This window comes from Notothenia rossii, assembly GCF_949606895.1.
Source record: "Notothenia rossii genome assembly, chromosome: 11".
Lineage (NCBI taxonomy): Eukaryota > Metazoa > Chordata > Actinopteri > Perciformes > Nototheniidae > Notothenia > Notothenia rossii.
The window spans coordinates 60,136,064-60,156,070 of NC_136910.1; the positions used below are offsets into that span (position 1 = coordinate 60,136,064).

At 44.5% G+C, this 20,007-nt stretch overlaps 1 protein-coding gene across 3 annotated transcripts in view; it reads right to left on the reverse strand.

Moving 5' to 3' along the window:
* myo5b (myosin VB) overlaps positions 1-20,007 on the reverse strand; it is a 76,086-nt gene that overhangs the window by 23,944 nt on the left and 32,135 nt on the right. For all 3 annotated transcript variants that reach the window (XM_079659228.1, XM_079659226.1, XM_079659227.1), the window contains exons 12-27: positions 19,749-19,889; positions 19,529-19,651; positions 19,356-19,439; positions 18,028-18,162; positions 16,836-16,933; positions 14,370-14,456; positions 13,958-14,069; positions 13,559-13,770; positions 10,344-10,500; positions 8,809-9,048; positions 8,505-8,744; positions 8,140-8,233; positions 2,645-2,775; positions 2,374-2,493; positions 280-405; positions 123-185 (exon numbers count right to left, since the gene is read on the reverse strand). In XM_079659228.1, the coding sequence (XP_079515354.1) occupies positions 123-185; positions 280-405; positions 2,374-2,493; positions 2,645-2,775; positions 8,140-8,233; positions 8,505-8,744; positions 8,809-9,048; positions 10,344-10,500; positions 13,559-13,770; positions 13,958-14,069; positions 14,370-14,456; positions 16,836-16,933; positions 18,028-18,162; positions 19,356-19,439; positions 19,529-19,651; positions 19,749-19,889 (2,163 nt within the window). The remainder of the gene's footprint in view (positions 1-122; positions 186-279; positions 406-2,373; positions 2,494-2,644; positions 2,776-8,139; positions 8,234-8,504; positions 8,745-8,808; positions 9,049-10,343; positions 10,501-13,558; positions 13,771-13,957; positions 14,070-14,369; positions 14,457-16,835; positions 16,934-18,027; positions 18,163-19,355; positions 19,440-19,528; positions 19,652-19,748; positions 19,890-20,007) is intronic.

A 20,007-nucleotide genomic window follows, 5' to 3' on the forward strand; every position in this document is an offset into this window, starting at 1 on the left:
ACACACACACACACACACACACACACACACACACACACACACACACACACACACACACACACACACACACACACACACACACACACACACACACACACACACACACACACACACACACACACCTTGAGGCTGGTGTATGTGAGGTCCGCAGCGTCCTGCTCAGAGAGAGGCGGGGCCTCAGAGCTCTGCAGAGGAACACATATATTCATATAGAGGACTGAGGGACTGTAGTAGTACATATATAAATATATGCAGTAAAGATAGTGTATATATACAGACCCTGTGCTCGCCCCCCCGCTCCAGCTGCTGCTGCAGCCTCCCTCTCTCCGTCTCTAGGTCTCTGACCCGGCGCTGCAGCTTCAGGAACACCGAGAGGTCCAGAGCTGCTGCCTCCACCCCCACATCCTGTACAAATACACACAATATATACTGATATATATACTAATACACGGAGAGGTCCAGAGCTGCTGCCTCCACCCCCACATCCTGTACAAATACACACAATATATACTGATATATATACTAATACACAGAGAGGTCCAGACCTGCTTCCTCCACCCCCACATCCTGTACAAATACACACAATATATACTGATATATATACTAATACACGGAGAGGTCCAGACCTGCTGCCTCCACCCCCACATCCTGTACAAATACACACAATATATACTGATATATATACTAATACACGGAGAGGTCCAGAGCTGCTGCCTCCACCCCCACATCCTGTACAAATACACACAATATATACTGATATATATACTAATACATACCCCCACGTGCTGCAGGGTAAGGGTATATATATATATATATATATATATATGAGTACACAGTATATATACACACCAAAGTGTGCATCGGGTTGTGGCAGCTTGTGGGAGACTGGTGTCACATTTTCCTCACAGCACTGTAGCCACCGCTGGCCTGAAGAAAAAACAAGACGCGCAAAATCTCCCTAAACATAAAGTCATTCAGTCCTCTCGTACGAGATGGAACTCGATGTGTGATATGTTTGAAAGGCTACCCGAGCAGAGATGGGCCGTGTCTGCCGCCCTTTCGGACAGGACCATTGCAAAACGGAACGACGCAGGACCCTGGAACTCACAGATCAGAACTGGCAGGTTATCGAAGACATTCTGCCCGCACTTCAGTCTCTCAAGTGCGCAACCACAGCACTTTGCAGCGAGACCCATGTATGCATCAGCTTGGAACAGCCTGTAACAAACAGCCTGTTGACAAGGCACCTAATGTCCATCCCCGGAGAGTCGCGAGTGGTTTGCGAGTTCAAGGAGGCTGTTGCAACCTCACTGAGAAAGTGCAAAATCCCAGAATCAGACGACCCCTCAGCAGCTAATGCAGGTCATTCATTTGTAATAATTAGTAAGTAAGAATATTTAATTGAATCGACAATATTAGGCATAAATAATAAATATGCCTAAATATTTGATATTTCTATTTCCCTGATAGGCAAGAAGCCTGTGTAAATAGCAAGTGCGCTGGATCCCCGACACAAACACCTGCGTTTTGTAGCGCAGACTCTCCGCTCCGAAATCGTGAAAAACCTGTCTGAAATGTTTTGGAGAGTACCCGAAAGGAGGATCAGCGCTGCCACCAATGTTACCAGAGTTGGTGGCCATGAGGCTGAGGGCACCAGCATAGCCACAGAGTCAGACAGCGAGAACCAGCCGGCCCGAGCTGCAGCAACAACCGCCATCACACGGGCCGTGTCGTTAAACACCCTGTTTGGGGAGGACTACTTCACTGAAAACCCAGACCATAATGAAGTGGAACTCTGTTTCACTGAGCCGTGCATACAGGAAAACCCACTACAGTGGTGGAGGAAAAATGAAGGACGGTACAGAAAACTCAGTGTCCTGGCGAAGGAATACCTTGCTATACCCGCAACCTGCGTTCCAGCTGAGAGGTTCTTCTCTACAGCTGGCCTGATTGTGAATCGCCTCCGCACCCGCCTCTCCCCTGAGCATGTAGACATGCTCATATTCTTAAATAAGAATAAGTAGCCTATTGAAAAGCTGCATTCTGTGCATAGGCCCTTTTATAGGTTTTTGATGTTTTAAGCATGAAAGCCGTAGCCCTATAGCTGTCAAATTGTGATCACCAGTTCAATACATTTGACAAATTCGACTTGGTTTCTATACTTATTTGAACATGTATTTATTTATTTATAAAACATTCTTTTTAAATGTTGGAAAAAATGATGCCCCACATTTTCTTTTTGTAGGATATGTACATTTTGGTTAACCGGTTAACCGTTTTTTTGGGGGGTCGAATATTTGAATATACATTCGCTTTCAAATTCCCATCCCTAATATATATATATATATATGAGTAAACAGTATATATACACACCTCCACGTGCTGCAGGGTGTCCTCGGTGTCTCCCAGCTCTGACGTGGAGATGGAGGTGTAGTTCGAGTCCGACTCCTGGCTGCTCAGAGTCGAGGCGTTTCTGCGGTGCCCGGGGGCAAACTGTGTGAATATAATATACATCATTATAAATGTTATTCAATATTTATGCTATTTTGTGAGCAGCTACCTTGCTTAGGGACTGCCTTATGCCACAGGTTAACTGTAAACATTAAAGTTCTCTTTGTTAGAATGTTAGCTTGTTAGCAGCTACCTTGCTAAAGGACTGCTCCTCCTTCAGGTTCTCGTATTTCTGCTCCAGTCTGGAGACCTCCTTCAGAAGGTTCTGGTATCTCAGCCGCTCCTCATCCAACTCCTCCTGCAGCGAAGCTCTGCTGCCCTCCTCTGGACACAAAAAGTAATGGAGTATAATCACACGTTACTACACTTATCACAAAGTAATAAAACGTTACTACACTTATCACAGAGTAATAACACGTTGCTTATCACAGAGTAATAACACGTTGCTTATCACAGAGTAATAACACGTTGCTTATCACAGAGTAATAACACGTTGCTTATCACGGAGTAATAACACGTTGCTACACTTATCAAGGAGTAATAACACGTTGCTACACTTATCAAGGAGTAATAACACGTTGCTTATCACAGAGTAATAACACGTTGCTTATCACGGAGTAATAACACGTTGCTACACTTATCACGGAGTAATAACACGTTGCTTATCACGGAGTAATAACACGTTGCTACACTTATCAAGGAGTAATAACACGTTGCTTATCACGGAGTAATAACACGTTGCTTATCACGGAGTAATAACACGTTGCTTATCACGGAGTAATAACACGTTGCTTATCACGGAGTAATAACACGTTGCTTATCACGGAGTAATAACACGTTACTACACTTATCACGGAGTAATAACACGTTACTACACTTATCACGGAGTAATAACACGTTGCTTATCACAGAGTAATAACACGTTGCTACACTTATCACAGAGTAATAACACGTTGCTTATCACGGAGTAATAACACGTTGCTTATCACGGAGTAATAACACGTTACTTATCACAGAGTAATAACACGTTACTACACTTATCACGGACTAATAACACGTTGCTTATCACGGAGTAATAACACGTTGCTTATCACGGAGTAATAACACGTTGCTACACTTATCACGGAGTAATAACACGTTGCTTATCACGGAGTAATAACACGTTGCTTATCACGGAGTAATAACACGTTGCTACACTTATCATGGAGTAATAACACGTTGCTTATCACGGAGTAATAACATGTTGCTTATCACAGAGTAATAACACGTTGCTACACTTATCACGGAGTAATAACACGTTGCTTATCACGGAGTAATAACACATTGCTTATCACGGAGTAATAACACGTTGCTACACTTATCACGGAGTAATAACACGTTGCTTATCACGGAGTAATAACACGTTGCTTATCACGGAGTAATAACAAGTTGCTACACTTATCACGGAGTAATAACACATTGCTTATCACAGAGTAATAACACGTTGCTTATCACGGAGTAATAACACGTTGCTTATCACAGAGTAATAACACATTGCTTATCACGGAGTAATAACACGTTGCTTATCACGGAGTAATAACACGTTGCTTATCACGGAGTAATAACACGTTGCTTATCACAGAGTAATAACACGTTGCTACACTTATCACGGAGTAATAACACGTTGCTTATCACGGAGTAATAACACGTTGCTTATCACGGAGTAATAACACGTTGCTTATCACGGAGTAATAACACGTTGCTACACTTATCACAGAGTAATAACACGTTGCTTATCACGGAGTAATAACACGTTGCTTATCACGGAGTAATAACACGTTACTTATCACAGAGTAATAACACGTTGCTACACTTATCACGGAGTAATAACACGTTGCTTATCACGGAGTAATAACACGTTGCTTATCACGGAGTAATAACACGTTGCTTATCACAGAGTAATAACACGTTGCTACACTTATCACGGAGTAATAACACGTTGCTTATCACGGAGTAATAACACGTTGCTTATCACGGAGTAATAACACGTTGCTTATCACGGAGTAATAACACGTTGCTACACTTATCACGGAGTAATAACACGTTGCTTATCACGGAGTAATAACACGTTGCTACACTTATCACGGAGTAATAACACGTTGCTTATCACGGAGTAATAACACGTTGCTACACTTATCACAGAGTAATAACACGTTGCTACACTTATCACAGAGTAATAACACGTTGCTTATCACGGAGTAATAACACGTTGCTACACTTATCACAGAGTAATAACACGTTGCTTATCACAGAGTAATAACACGTTGCTACACTTATCACAGAGTAATAACACGTTGCTTATCACAGAGTAATAACACGTTGCTTATCACAGAGTAATAACATGTTGCTTATCACGGAGTAATAACACGTTGCTTATCAGGGAGTAATAACACGTTACTACACTTATCACAGAGTAATAACACGTTGCTTATCACAGAGTAATAACATGTTGCTTATCACGGAGTAATAACACGTTACTACACTTATCACAGAGTAATAACACGTTGCTTATCACAGAGTAATAACACGTTGCTTATCACGGAGTAATAACACGTTACTACACTTATCACGGAGTAATAACACGTTGCTTATCACAGAGTAATAACATGTTGCTTATCACGGAGTAATAACACGTTGCTACACTTATCACAGAGTAATAACACGTTGCTTATAACAGAGTAATAACACATTGCTTATCACGGAGTAATAACACGTTGCTTATCAGGGAGTAATAACACGTTACTACACTTATCACGGAGTAATAACACGTTGCTTATCACAGAGTAATAACATGTTGCTTATCACGGAGTAATAACACGTTGCTACACTTATCACAGAGTAATAACACGTTGCTTATCACAGAGTAATAACACGTTGCTTATCACGGAGTAATAACACGTTGCTACACTTATCACGGAGTAATAACACGTTGCTTATCACAGAGTAATAACACGTTGCTTATCACGGAGTAATAACATGTTGCTTATCACAGAGTAATAACACGTTGCTTATCACAGAGTAATAACACATTGCTACACTTATCACAGAGTAATAACACGTTGCTTATCACAGAGTAATAACACGTTGCTTATCAAAGAGTAATAACACGTTGCTTATCACAGAGTAATAACACGTTGCTTATCACGGAGTAATAACACATTGCTACACTTATCACAGAGTAATAACATGTTGCTTATCACGGAGTAATAACACGTTGCTTATCACAGAGTAATAACACGTTGCTTATCACAGAGTAATAACACGTTGCTACACTTATCACAGAGTAATAACACGTTGCTTATCACAGAGTAATAACACATTGCTACACTTATCACAGAGTAATAACACGTTGCTTATCACAGAGTAATAACACGTTGCTTATCACAGAGTAATAACACGTTGCTTATCACGGAGTAATAACACATTGCTACACTTATCACAGAGTAATAACACGTTGCTACACTTATCACAGAGTAATAACACGTTGCTACACTTATCACGGAGTAATAACACGTTGCTTATCACAGAGTAATAACACGTTGCTTATCACAGAGTAATAACACGTTGCTTATCATGGAGTAATAACACGTTGCTACACTTATCACAGAGTAATAACACGTTGCTACACTTATCACAGAGTAATAACACGTTGCTTATCACAGAGTAATAACACGTTGCTTATCACGGAGTAATAACACGTTGCTTATCACAGAGTAATAACACGTTGCTACACTTATTACAGAGTAATAACACGTTGCTTATCACAGAGTAATAACACGTTGCTACACTTATTACAGAGTAATAACACGTTGCTAAACTTATCACGGAGTAATAACACGTTGCTTATCACGGAGTAATAACACGTTACTACACTTATCACGGAGTAATAACACGTTGCTACACTTATCACGGAGTGATAACATGTTGCTTATCACGGAGTAATAACACGTTACTACACTTATCACGGAGTAATAACACGTTGCTTATCACAGAGTAATAACACGTTGCTTATCACGGAGTAATAACACGTTGCTTATCACGGATTAATAACACGTTGCTTATCACGGAGTAATAACACGTTGCTTATCACGGAGTAATAACACGTTGCTTATCACAGAGTAATAACACGTTGCTTATCACGGAGTAATAACACGTTGCTTATCACAGAGTAATAACACGTTGCTTATCACGGAGTAATAACACGTTGCTTATCACGGAGTAATAACACGTTGCTTATCACAGAGTAATAACACGTTGCTTATCACAGAGTAATAACACGTTGCTTATCACAGAGTAATAACACGTTGCTACACTTATCACGGAGTAATAACACGTTGCTAAACTTATCACGGAGTAATAACACGTTGCTACACTTATCACAGAGTAATAACACGTTGCTAAACTTATCACGGAGTAATAACACGTTGCTTATCACGGAGTAATAACACGTTGCTACACTTATCACAGAGTAATAACACGTTGCTTATCACAGAGTAATAACACGTTGCTACACTTATCACAGAGTAATAACACGTTGCTTATCAGGGAGTAATAACACGTTACTACACTTATCACAGAGTAATAACACGTTGCTTATCACAGAGTAATAACACGTTGCTTATCACAGAGTAATAACATGTTGCTTATCACGGAGTAATAACACGTTGCTTATCACGGAGTAATAACACGTTGCTTATCACAGAGTAATAACACGTTGCTAAACTTATCACGGAGTAATAACACGTTGCTTATCACGGAGTAATAACACGTTGCTACACTTATCACAGAGTAATAACACGTTGCTTATCACAGAGTAATAACACGTTGCTACACTTATCACAGAGTAATAACACGTTGCTTATCAGGGAGTAATAACACGTTACTACACTTATCACAGAGTAATAACACGTTGCTTATCACAGAGTAATAACATGTTGCTTATCACGGAGTAATAACACGTTGCTTATCACAGAGTAATAACATGTTGCTTATCACGGAGTAATAACACGTTGCTTATCAGGGAGTAATAACACGTTGCTTATCAGGGAGTAATAACACGTTGCTACACTTATCACAGAGTAATAACACGTTGCTTATCAGGGAGTAATAACACGTTACTACACTTATCACAGAGTAATAACACGTTGCTTATCACAGAGTAATAACACGTTGCTTATCACAGAGTAATAACATGTTGCTTATCACGGAGTAATAACACGTTGCTTATCACAGAGTAATAACACGTTGCTTATCACAGAGTAATAACATGTTGCTTATCACGGAGTAATAACACGTTACTACACTTATCACAGAGTAATAACACGTTGCTTATCACAGAGTAATAACATGTTGCTTATCACGGAGTAATAACACGTTACTACACTTATCACGGAGTAATAACACGTTGCTTATCACAGAGTAATAACACGTTGCTTATCACAGAGTAATAACACGTTGCTTATCACAGAGTAATAACATGTTGCTTATCACGGAGTAATAACATGTTGCTTATCACGGAGTAATAACATGTTGCTACACTTATCACAGAGTAATAACACGTTGCTTATCACAGAGTAATAACACGTTGCTTATCACAGAGTAATAACCACTGTATTCTAACCACGTTACAGCAGTGTGTGAGTGTCTGACCTGCAGAGCTCCGTGTCAGCTTCAGGATCTTCTGGTTCATCTCCTCCTTCTCGCTTTTCAGCAGAGAATTCTCCTTCTGCAGCTCCTCCACCCTCTGACACACACACACACACACACACACACACACACACACACACACACACACACACACACACACACACACACACACACACACACACACACACACACACACACACACACACACACACACACACACACACACACACACACACACACACACACACACACACACACAGTGTTGTGATCATGATGACGTTTGAGTGTGTAGGCTTCAGTGTTTCAGTGTGTGTGTGTGTGTGTGTGTGTGTGTGTGTGTATGTGTGTGTGTGTGTGTGTGCCCTCACCTGTGTTAGCCCCTGCTTCTCGTTAGCATGCTCCTCCTGCAGCTTCCCCCTGAGAGCATGCGCCTCCTGCAGCTCCTCCCTGAGTCTCTGCAGCTCGTCATGCAGCGAGGCCAGCTGCCCCCCCCCGCCCTGCTGCAGGCTGCTCACCTCCTGCAGCTTCTTCTGCAGCAGCTTCACCTCTCCACCCAGAGAGGAGTTCACCTGCAGCAGCTGCTCGTTCTGGAAGCGCTGCTCCTTGGACTGCCGCAGTGTTAGCGTTAGCATTATCGTTCATCTGAATAATGATATCTACCTGGAGACTCACCTTGTCGTCCATCTTCCTCTGCAGCTGCACGATCTTGTTCTCCATGCCACTGTTGAGCTTCTTCAGGTGCTGCGCTGAGCGCGCCTCCACCTTCAGCTGCTGCACGCGCCGCTTTGCCCGCACGCACCTGAAGGCACACTGCAGCGTGATGGCCGCTGCCCGCGAGCGCTGGAACTTCCTGCGCTGCAGCCAGCCTCGAACGCACCGCTGGATGATCATTGCCTTGTGGTGCAGGAGGAACTGAGGAGAACCAGGAGGAACACCAAGGATCAGGTCACATGACAGTGGGGAGGTCAAGTGACAGTGGGGAGGTCACGTGACAGTGGTGAGGCCACATGACAGTGGTGAGGTCACGTGACAGTGGTGAGGCCACATGACAGTGGTGAGGCCACATGACAGTGGTGAGGTCACGTGACAGTGGGGAGGCCACATCAAAGTGGTGATGTCACATGACAGTGGTGAGGCCACATGACAGTGGTGAGGTCACGTGACAGTGGTGAGGCCACATGACAGTGGTGAGGTCACGTGACAGTGGGGAGGCCACATCAAAGTGGTGATGTCACATGACAGTGGTGAGGCCACATCAAAGTGGTGATGTCACATGACAGTGGTGAGGCCACATCAAAGTGGTGAGGCCACATGACAGTGATGAGGCCACATGACAATGGGGAGGTCACGTGACAGTGGTGAGGCCACATGACAGTGGTGAGGCCACATCAAAGTGGTGAGGCCACATGACAGTGGTTAGGCCACGTGACAGTGGTGAAGCCACGTGACAGTGGTTAGGCCACGTGACAGTGGTTAGGCCACGTGACAGTGGTTAGGCCACGTGACAGTGGTGAAGCCACGTGACAGTGGTTAGGCCACATGACAGTGGTGAGGCCACATGACAGTGGTTAGGCCACGTGACAGTGGTTAGGCCACGTGACAGTGGTGAAGCCACGTGACAGTGGTTAGGCCACGTGACAGTGGTGAAGCCACGTGACATTGGTGAGGCCACGTGACAGTGGTGAGGCCACGTGACAGTGGTGAGGCCACGTGACAGTGGTGAAGCCACGTGACAGTGGTGAGGCCACGTGACAGTGGTGAGGCCACGTGACAGTGGTTAGGCCACGTGACAGTGGTGAAGCCACGTGACAGTGGTTAGGCCACGTGACAGTGGTGAAGCCACGTGACAGTGGTGAGGTCACGTGACAGTGGTGAGGCCACGTGACAGTGGTTAGGCCACGTGACAGTGGTGAGGCCACGTGACAGTGGTGAAGCCACGTGACAGTGGTGAAGCCACGTGACAGTGGTGAGGCCACGTGACAGTGGTGAAGCCACGTGACAGTGGTGAGGCCACGTGACAGTGGTGAGGCCACGTGACAGTGGTGACAGTGGTTAGGCCACGTGACAGTGGTGAAGCCACGTGACATTGGTGAGGTCACGTGACAGTGGTGAGGTCACGTGACAGTGGTGAGGCCACATGACAGTGAAACAGGAAACCCTCTGTGCAGGAGGAGGCTCTTACTCTGATGGAGAAAGGAAATGCTTACCTCCTTGAAGATGCGGCGAGTGAACATGCCGCGGGTGAAGGCCTGGATAGTGACGGCCGCCCGTCTCACTCTGAGGAAAGCCCGTCTGTCTCTCACCATGCGCAACTGCTTCTGACAGATGAGCGCAGCTCGGGTCTGCCGCAGGAAGTCAGCATGCCTAAACAAATACAAGCATCAGGGATATCACGTTTACATAAATAGATAATGATACATTACTACATGGTCAACTACATCTACAGGTGAACTACACGTGAACTACACATGTAGATGTAGATCTCGTGTAGTTCTACGCGTGAACTACATCTACACGTGAACTACATCTACACGTGAACTACATCTACACGTGAACTACAACTACGCGTGAACTACATCTACATGTGAACTACAACTACACGTGAACTACAACTACGCGTGAACTACATCTACATGTGAACTACAACTACACGTGAACTACATCTACACGTGAACTACAACTACGCGTGAACTACATCTACATGTGAACTACATCTACACGTGAACTACAACTACGCGTGAACTACATCTACATGTGAACTACAACTACACGTGAACTACAACTACACGTGAACTACAACTACACGTGAACTACATCTACACGTGAACTACATCTACACGTGAACTAAATCTACACGTGAACTACATCTACACGTGAACTACAACTACGCGTGAACTACATCTACACGTGAACTACATCTACACGTGAACTAAATCTACACGTGAACTAAATCTACACATGAACTACATCTACACGTGAACTACAACTACACGTGAACTACATCTACATGTGAACTACATCTACACCTGAACTACATCTACACGTGAACTACATCTACACGTGAACTACAACTACGCTTGAACTACATCTACATGTGAACTACAACTACACGTGAACTACAACTACGCGTGAACTACATCTACACGTAAACTACATCTACACGTGAACTACAACTACACGTGAACTACAACTACACGTGAACTACATCTACACGTGAACTAAATCTACACGTGAACTAAATCTACACGTGAACTACATCTACACGTGAACTAAATCTACACGTGAACTACAACTACACGTGAACTACAACTACACGTGAACTACATCTACACGTGAACTAAATCTACACGTGAACTACATCTACACGTGAACTACATCTACACGTGAACTAAATCTACACGTGAACTACAACTACACGTGAACTACATCTGCATGTGAACTACATCTACACGTGAACTACATCTACACGTGAACTAAATCTACACGTGAACTACATCTACACGTGAACTACACGTGAACTACATCTACACGTGAACTACATCTACACGTGAACTACATCTACACGTGAACTACATCTACACGTGAACTACAACTACACGTTAACTACATCTACACGTGAACTACGTGAACTACATCTACACGTGAACTACAACTACACGTGAACTACATCTACACGTGAACTACAACTACACGTGAACTACATCTACACGTGAACTACATCTACACGTGAACTAAATCTACACGTGAACTACATCTACACGTGAACTACACGTGAACTACATCTACACGTGAACTACATCTACACGTGAACTACATCTACACGTGAACTACATCTACACGTGAACTACAACTACACGTGAACTACATCTACACGTGAACTACATCTAGACGTGAACTACATCTACACGTGAACTACACGTGAACTACATCTACACGTGAACTACATCTACACGTGAACTACAACTACACGTGAACTACATCTACACGTGAACTACATCTACACGTGAACTACATCTACACGTGAACTACAACTACACGTGAACTACATCTACACGTGAACTACATCTACGCGTGAACTACAACTACGCGTGAACTACATCTACACGTGAACTACATCTACACGTGAACTACCTCTACGTGTGAACTACATCTACACGTGAACTACAACTACACGTGAACTACACGTGAACTACATCTACACGTGAACTACATCTACACGTGAACTACAACTACACGTGAACTACAACTACACGTGAACTACCTTTCCGCGTGAACTACAACTACACGTAAACTACATCTACACGTAAACTACGTGAACTACATCTACACGTGAACTACATCTACACGTGAACTACAACTACACGTGAACTACATCTACACGTGAACTACAACTACACGTGAACTACATCTACACCTGAACTACATCTACACGTGAACTACATCTACACGTGAACTACATCTACACGTGAACTACATCTACACGTGAACTACACGTGAACTACATCTACACGCGAACTACAACTACACGTTAACTACATCTACACGTGAACTACATCTACACGTGAACTACAACTACACGTGAACTATGTCCAGGGCTGCACATAACTGATGCGCATGCGCACCCTCCGCCAAAAAAGGAGCACCGGATCACTTGAAAAAAGGCGCATTTAGAGAGAGAGAGAGAGAGAGAGAAAAGAGAGAAGAGAGAGCGAGAGAGAGATTTGCGAGTTGCATAAGAACTGGTAAGATAGCAGGGTTTCCCACACATAGTACCCAGGTATATTAACGGCCGCCAAAGTATAATTCGCAAGCCATTTAGGTTTGATTTTTTTAATCCGTCCGCGAGCACGACGGCATCTGCGATCCCTCGCTCTACCCCTCGCTATCGCGTGAAGGGTCTGCTTTATGCGCTCCGCACAGAAACCCTGCTGCGTGCTCACTAGCGCACCCACCCCCCCCCCTTCATAAAGACCCCCTCAAAAGGTCCGGTTTATTTCATTTGAAGGATGCGCACCAAGCAACATCTCCAGGTGCTGCTTTGAGAACCAGAGCAAACAAGTTATGTGCACTGACTACATCTACAGGGGAACTACATCTACAGGTGAACTCCAGGTGAACTACAGGTGAACTCCAGGTGAACTCCAGGTGAACTACAGGTGAACTCCAGGTGAACTACAGGTGAACTACAGGTGAACTACATCTACAGGTGAACTACATCTACAGGTGAACTCCAGGTGAACTCCAGGTGAACTCCAGGTGAACTACATCTACAGGTGAACTCCAGGTGAACTCCAGGTGAACTCCAGGTGAACCCCAGGTGAACTCCAGGTGAACTACATCTACAGGTGAACTCCAGGTGAACTCCAGGTGAACTCCAGGTGAACCCCAGGTGAACTCCAGGTGAACTACAGGGTCAGGTTACCTGCGGGCCATGAAGCCCCTCCCGTATCTCTGCAGCGTGATGGCAGTCTTGCGGATCTTCAGGAAGCGGACTCTCTGCAGCCAGCCGCGCACCGTCTTCTGGATCCGGATGCAGGCGGAGCGGAACCTGTCGGCTCGGAGCTTCTCCAGGTACGCTACCTGGCCGGCCCGGAAGAAGATCTTCGTCTTCCCGAACTGGAACATGTCGGGCTCCTGAGAAACAGCAGGGGTCACCCTTTATATTAAGTAATAAGCCTATTTATAAGTAATAAAGACAATATTAAAACGTTTGTTAACATCAGGTATTAGCATCAGGTATTAGCATCAGGTATTAGCATCAGGTATTAGCATCAGGTATTAGCATCAGGTATTAGCATCAAGTATTAACGAGGTTCCTGACCTTGATGAGCGTCTCCAGCAGGTTTTTACACACCAGCTTCTTATCGGCTAATGTCATGTCTGACTTTTTTAGCAGAACCCGGTAGCGGCTGAAGAAGTCCGGGTACGTCCACCTGCAGACACATTACACATCATAAACATTCATTTAAAAAAGAAATTACTGACAGCTGAGCTAACTTTTTCTAAGGTACATAGCATTTATTTAATTTTGTTATTTTACTTAAAACTGTTTAACAAATGGGTTAGGATCTGTAGCTAACGTTAGCTATATGTCTAGCTAACGTTAGCTAAATGTCTAGCTGGCTCTCACCTGACTTCACGACTATGTGTTCTTTGGATAAACTGATACCACATATTTGAATTCAAAATTGAGGAAGAAGAGGATGAGGATGAAGTGGAGGAAGAGTTCTCACCTGGATGGATACCCCGCTGCACTGATCCTGATCGTCTCCAGGACTCCACAGGCTCTGAGCTGCTGCACTGCTCGCTTTGAGTCAAACCTGCAACATCATCATCACATCACCTTCCTCACATCACCACATTAATAAAGCGTGACTTTCCCTGAACGCCTCGTCCTTCCTCTCTCTTCCTGTCTGTGTTGCGTTCAGGGTCTGACTCGGGTCAAGTGACCGCTCTAACAGCTAACAGCAGGCTGCTTGTTAACCTCTCAGCTGATCACACACACACACACACACACACACACACACACACACACACACACACACACACACACACACACACACACACACACACACACACACACACACACACACACACACACACACACACACACACACACACACACACACACACACACACACACACACACACACACACACACACACACACACACACACACACACACACACACACACACACACACACACACACACACACACACACACACAGCCTGGCAGGCGGGACAGGAAGGACTGACAGATCCCAGAATACAGGGAGTTGCAGTAGTCTAAGCGGGATGAAATGAAGGCATGGATGACTTTCTCTACATCTTTAGAAGACAAACGGCTTGATTTTGGGCGATGGTTCGAAGCTGAAAAAAAACTGGCTTTCACTACTGCATTGACCTGTTTGTCAAACTTAAATGCAGAGTAAAATATAACACCAAGGTTTTTGACATGGGGTTTGACAAGGGCGGACAGGTTGCCAAGACTGTTAGTAAATACTTTGAGGGATTCAGAGGGGCCGAAAAGGACCACTTCCGACTTGCTTTAGGGAGGCGTGTGGTGCAGTGGGTTGTGCGTTGGTGTTGGGATCAGGGGGGAACAGGTTCAAACCCCTCTGCAGTCAGCATGTCGTTGTGTCCCTGAGACACTTCACCCCAATTTGCTCCTGTGGGGATTGCCCACAGTACTGATTATGTAAGTCGCTTTGGATAAAAGCGTCTAACATGTAATGCTTTCATTTAGCTGCAAGTAGTTTTATGCCATCCAACCCTACATTTCCTCAAGGCAGTTCATGTGGTTCGTAATATTGGACTGGTCGTTTGTTTTCAAGGGAAGATAGAGCTGTGGTTCATCCGCATAACAGTGGATGGAAATATAATATTTTTGCAGGATTTTGCCGAGAAGAAGCATGTAAGTAGAGAACAGAATAGGACCTAGGATGGAGCCTTGTGGGACACCGCAGGGGAGACTAGCCGGGGGGGAAGAAAAAGTGCCCATGTTGACGGAGAAGCTTCTGTTTTTGAGGTAAGATGTGAACCAGTCTAAGGTAGTGCCATCAACTCCCACCGCGTAGTGGAGGCGGTGTAATAAGATGTCATGATCTACTGTATCGAACGCTGCGCTGAGGTCAAGAAGAATCAGGATCGCAGTTACCAGAGTCAGCAGAGAGGAGCAGGTCATTGTAAACCTTCAAGGCAGACTCTGTGCTATGGTGGGGCCTAAAACCCGATTGAAATCTTTCCAAGATGTTATTTTGGTTTAGGTAGGGCTGCAGTTGACTGAGAATAACCTTTAGCTTGTTCAAAAGATTTAAAGGTCTCCTATTATAGGCATAATAGGTCTCAAATACACTGAACAAAAATATAAATGCAACACTTTTGTTTTTGCTCCCATTTTTCACGAGATGAACTCAAAGATCTAAAACATTTTCTATATACACAAAATAACCATTTCTGTCAAATATTGTTAACAAATCTGAAAAAATCTGTGATAGTGAGCACTTCTCCTTTGCCAAGAGAGTGGCCTTTTATTGTGGCCAGCCTAAGGCACACCTGTGCAATAATCATGCTGTCTAATCAGCATCTTGATATGCCACACCTGTGAGGTGGGATGGATTATCTCGGCAAAGGAGAAGTGCTCACTATCACAGATCTTTTCAGATTTCTGAACAATATTTGAGAGAAATGGTTATTTTGTGTATTTAGAAAATGTTTTAGATCTTTGAGTTCATCTCATGAAAAATGGGAGTAAAAACAAAAGTGTTGCGTTTATATTTTTGTTCAGTGTATATACAAACATGTCTATGAAGTGATGACTCTGGGTCAGTAGCTTCAGAGAGAGAGTAGATCTCATCAGGAGAATTCTCCCAGCAGAAACTCAGCTAAATGCTGCCGTGATGAAACTCCACATCATGTTCCAAACCACATCAAGGATTCTCTCTGAAACAGGAAGGAGCTCAAACTCTCTCTCTCTCTCAGGTTTACCTCAAGGTGACTTCCTTTTCATTTCCTGCTTCTTCACACACACTCTCTCCAGTACAGGTTAGCTCTGAGTGTTAGCATGCTAATGTAAACACAGACCATATTACTTCCAGAACACGTCTCATTGTTTCTGACAGCAACCTTTCTGATAGGGCTAGAACACAACTGGGTGTTTCTAGAACACAACTTCTATAACAGAGAGGAGAGAACTCACGAGAACGCCTCCTTGTAATCGTTGGGTTTGATGCAGCGAACGTAATGAGGAGTCGTTGCGTTGAGAGTCTCCATGAGCATGCGAAGAGAACTGCGGAACTGAAAACACAGGAAACACGTCAGGAAACACGTCAGGAAACACGTCAGGAAACACGTCAGGAAACACGTACACGTCAGGAAACACGTCAGGAAACACATCCACGTCAGGAAACACGTCAGGAAACACGTACACGTCAGGAAACACGTCAGGAAACACGTCAGGAAACACGTCAGGAAACACGTACACGTCAGGAAACACGTCAGGAAACACATCCACGTCAGGAAACACGTCAGGAAACACGTACACGTCAGGAAACACGTCAGGAAACACGTCAGGAAACACGTCCACGTTAGGAAACATGTCAGGAAACACGTACACGTCAGGAAACACATCAGGAAACACGTCAAGAAACACGTCAGGAAACACGTCAGGAAACACGTACACGTCAGGAAACACGTCAGGAAACACGTACACGTCAGGAGACACGTCAGGAAACACGTACACGTCAGGAAACACATCAGGAAACACATCAGGAAACACGTCATGAAACACGTACACGTCAGGAAACACGTCAGGAAACACGTACACGTCAGGAAACACATCAGGAAACACGTCAGGAAACACGTACACGTCAGGAAACACGTCAGGAAACACGTACACGTCAGGAAACACATCAGGAAACACGTCAGGAAACACGTCAGGAAACACAAACACGTCAGGAAACACGTCAGGAAACACGTACACGTCAGGAAACACGTCAGGAAACACGTCAGGAAACACAAACACGTCAGGAAACACGTCAGGAAACACGTCAGGAAACACAAACACGTCAGGAAACACGTCAGGAAACACGAACACGTCAGGAAACACGTCAGGAAACACGTCAGGAAACACGTCAGAGTGTATTTAGTGTGCCTGTCAGTATATAGTTATATATATAATAAAGTACACAGAGTGCCTGGCAGTATATCGTATATGTGTATACAGAATATAGTTATATATATAATAAAGTACACAGAGTGCCTGGCAGTATATCGTATATGTGTATACAGAATATAGTTATATATATAATAAAGTACACAGAGTGCCTGGCAGTATATCGTATATGTGTATACAGAATATAGTTATATATATAATAAAGTACACAGAGTACCTGGTGGCCCACGGTCTTGCGGTGCTCTTTGTTCGCGGGTCGAGGCGTCGGCTTCGCCGGTCGGACGTTCACTCTGGACGACTTCGGGGGGGCGACGTCCTCTTTCTCATTAAACAGATCTGCAACTAGCTGAAACTGAGAGGAACAGGGAGTGTGTGACCCTCGTTCTGGTTCTAACTCTGACCCTGGTTCTGTTTCTGACCCTGGTTCTAACTCTGGTTCGAACTCTGATCCTGGTTCTAAATCTGACTTTGGTTCTGGTTCTGACCCTGGTTCTAACTCTGACCCTGGTTCTGGTTCTAACTCTGACCCTGGTCCTCGTTCTAACTCTGACCTTGGTTCTGGTTCTGACCCTGGTTCTAACTCTGGTTCTAACTATGACCCTGGTTCTCGTTCTAACTCTGATCCTGGTTCTGGTTCTAACTCTGACCTTGGTTCTGGTTCTAACTCTGGTTCTAACTCTGACCATGGTTCTGGTTCTAACTCTGACCCTGGTTCTGACCCTGTTTCTAACTCTGACTCTGGTTCTGACCCTGTTTCTAACTCTGGTTCCAACTCTGATCCTGGTTCTAACTCTGACCCTGGTTCTGTTTCTAACTCTGACCCTGGTTCTACATCTGGTTCTAAATCTGATCCTGGTTCTGGTTGTGACCCAGGTTCTGGTTCTAACTCTGACCCTGGTTCTGTTTCTGAGCCTGGTTCTAACTCTGGTTCTAAATCTGACTTTGGTTCTGTTTCTGACCCTGGTTCTAACTCTGACCCTGGTTCTGGTTCTAACTCGGACCCTGGTTCTGGTTCTAACTCTGACCCTGGTTCTGGTTCTGACCCTGGTTCTAACTCTGACCCTGGTTCTGGTTCTAACTCTGATCCTGGTTCTGGTTCTAACTCTGACCTTGGTTCTGGTTCTAACTCTGGTTCTAACTCTGACCCTGGTTCTGGTTCTAACTCTGACCCTGGTTCTGACCCTGTTTCTAACTCTGGTTCTAACTCTGACCCTGGTTCTGGTTCTAACTCTGACCCTGGTTCTATTTCTAACTCTGACCCTGGTTCTAAATCTGGTTCTAAATCTGACCCTGGTTCTGATTGTGACCCAGGTTCTGGTTCTAACTCTGACCCTGGTTCTGTTTCTGACCCTGGTTCTAACTCTGACCCTGGTTCTAACTCTGACCGTGGTTCTGGTTCTGACCAAGTTCTAACCATGGTTCTGGTTCTGACTCTGACCCTGGTTCTGGCTCCTGTTCTGACTCTGGTTCTGACCCTGGTTCTGATCCTGGCTCTGGTTCTGGGTCTGACCCTGGTTCTGACCCTGGTTCTGGTTCTGTTGTTACCTGGCTGGCCTTCAGGATGTTGATCTGCTCCTCGTACACCGTGTCTCTGTTCTTCTCCAGGAACCCTTCACACTCGTACTCCACCTGACAGTCACATGATAATAAGATGTCATAGAGATGAACAGAGTCTATAGAGCAGTTTTACGTGTGACACGACGCGTGTTTCTGAGCACCTTGTCGGCGAAGTGGTTGATGATGAAGGAGGTGTTGGACATCCGGGGCTTCTGGAAGTGAGCGCTGCTTGAGTGTTTCTGGTACAGCTTCTGGGCCCAGTTCTGGTCCGTGCCTTTGGGAACCTACAACAGGAAGTGGCTGGTTAATACCAACAGGAAGTGAAGTCTGTCAAACAATAATACAACACAGATGAAAAGTGAATCTAACACCACCACTGACTTTACACTCTTCATCCAGCAGATCGAGGATCCCCAGCCGGGCCTCGATCAGGTCGATGCACGGCTGGTTATCGCAGAAGTCTATCAGGGTCCAGGGAATCAGCTCCTTCATGTACTCCTCCTGCTCCAGCTTGAACACATGCTGAGGACACATATCATATCTTCAGATATGATATCTGTACCATAACAGAGCTAACACAAAATAACACCTTCAGATACAAACCAGAAATCAGAATCATACTGCAGGATATCTAAAGAAA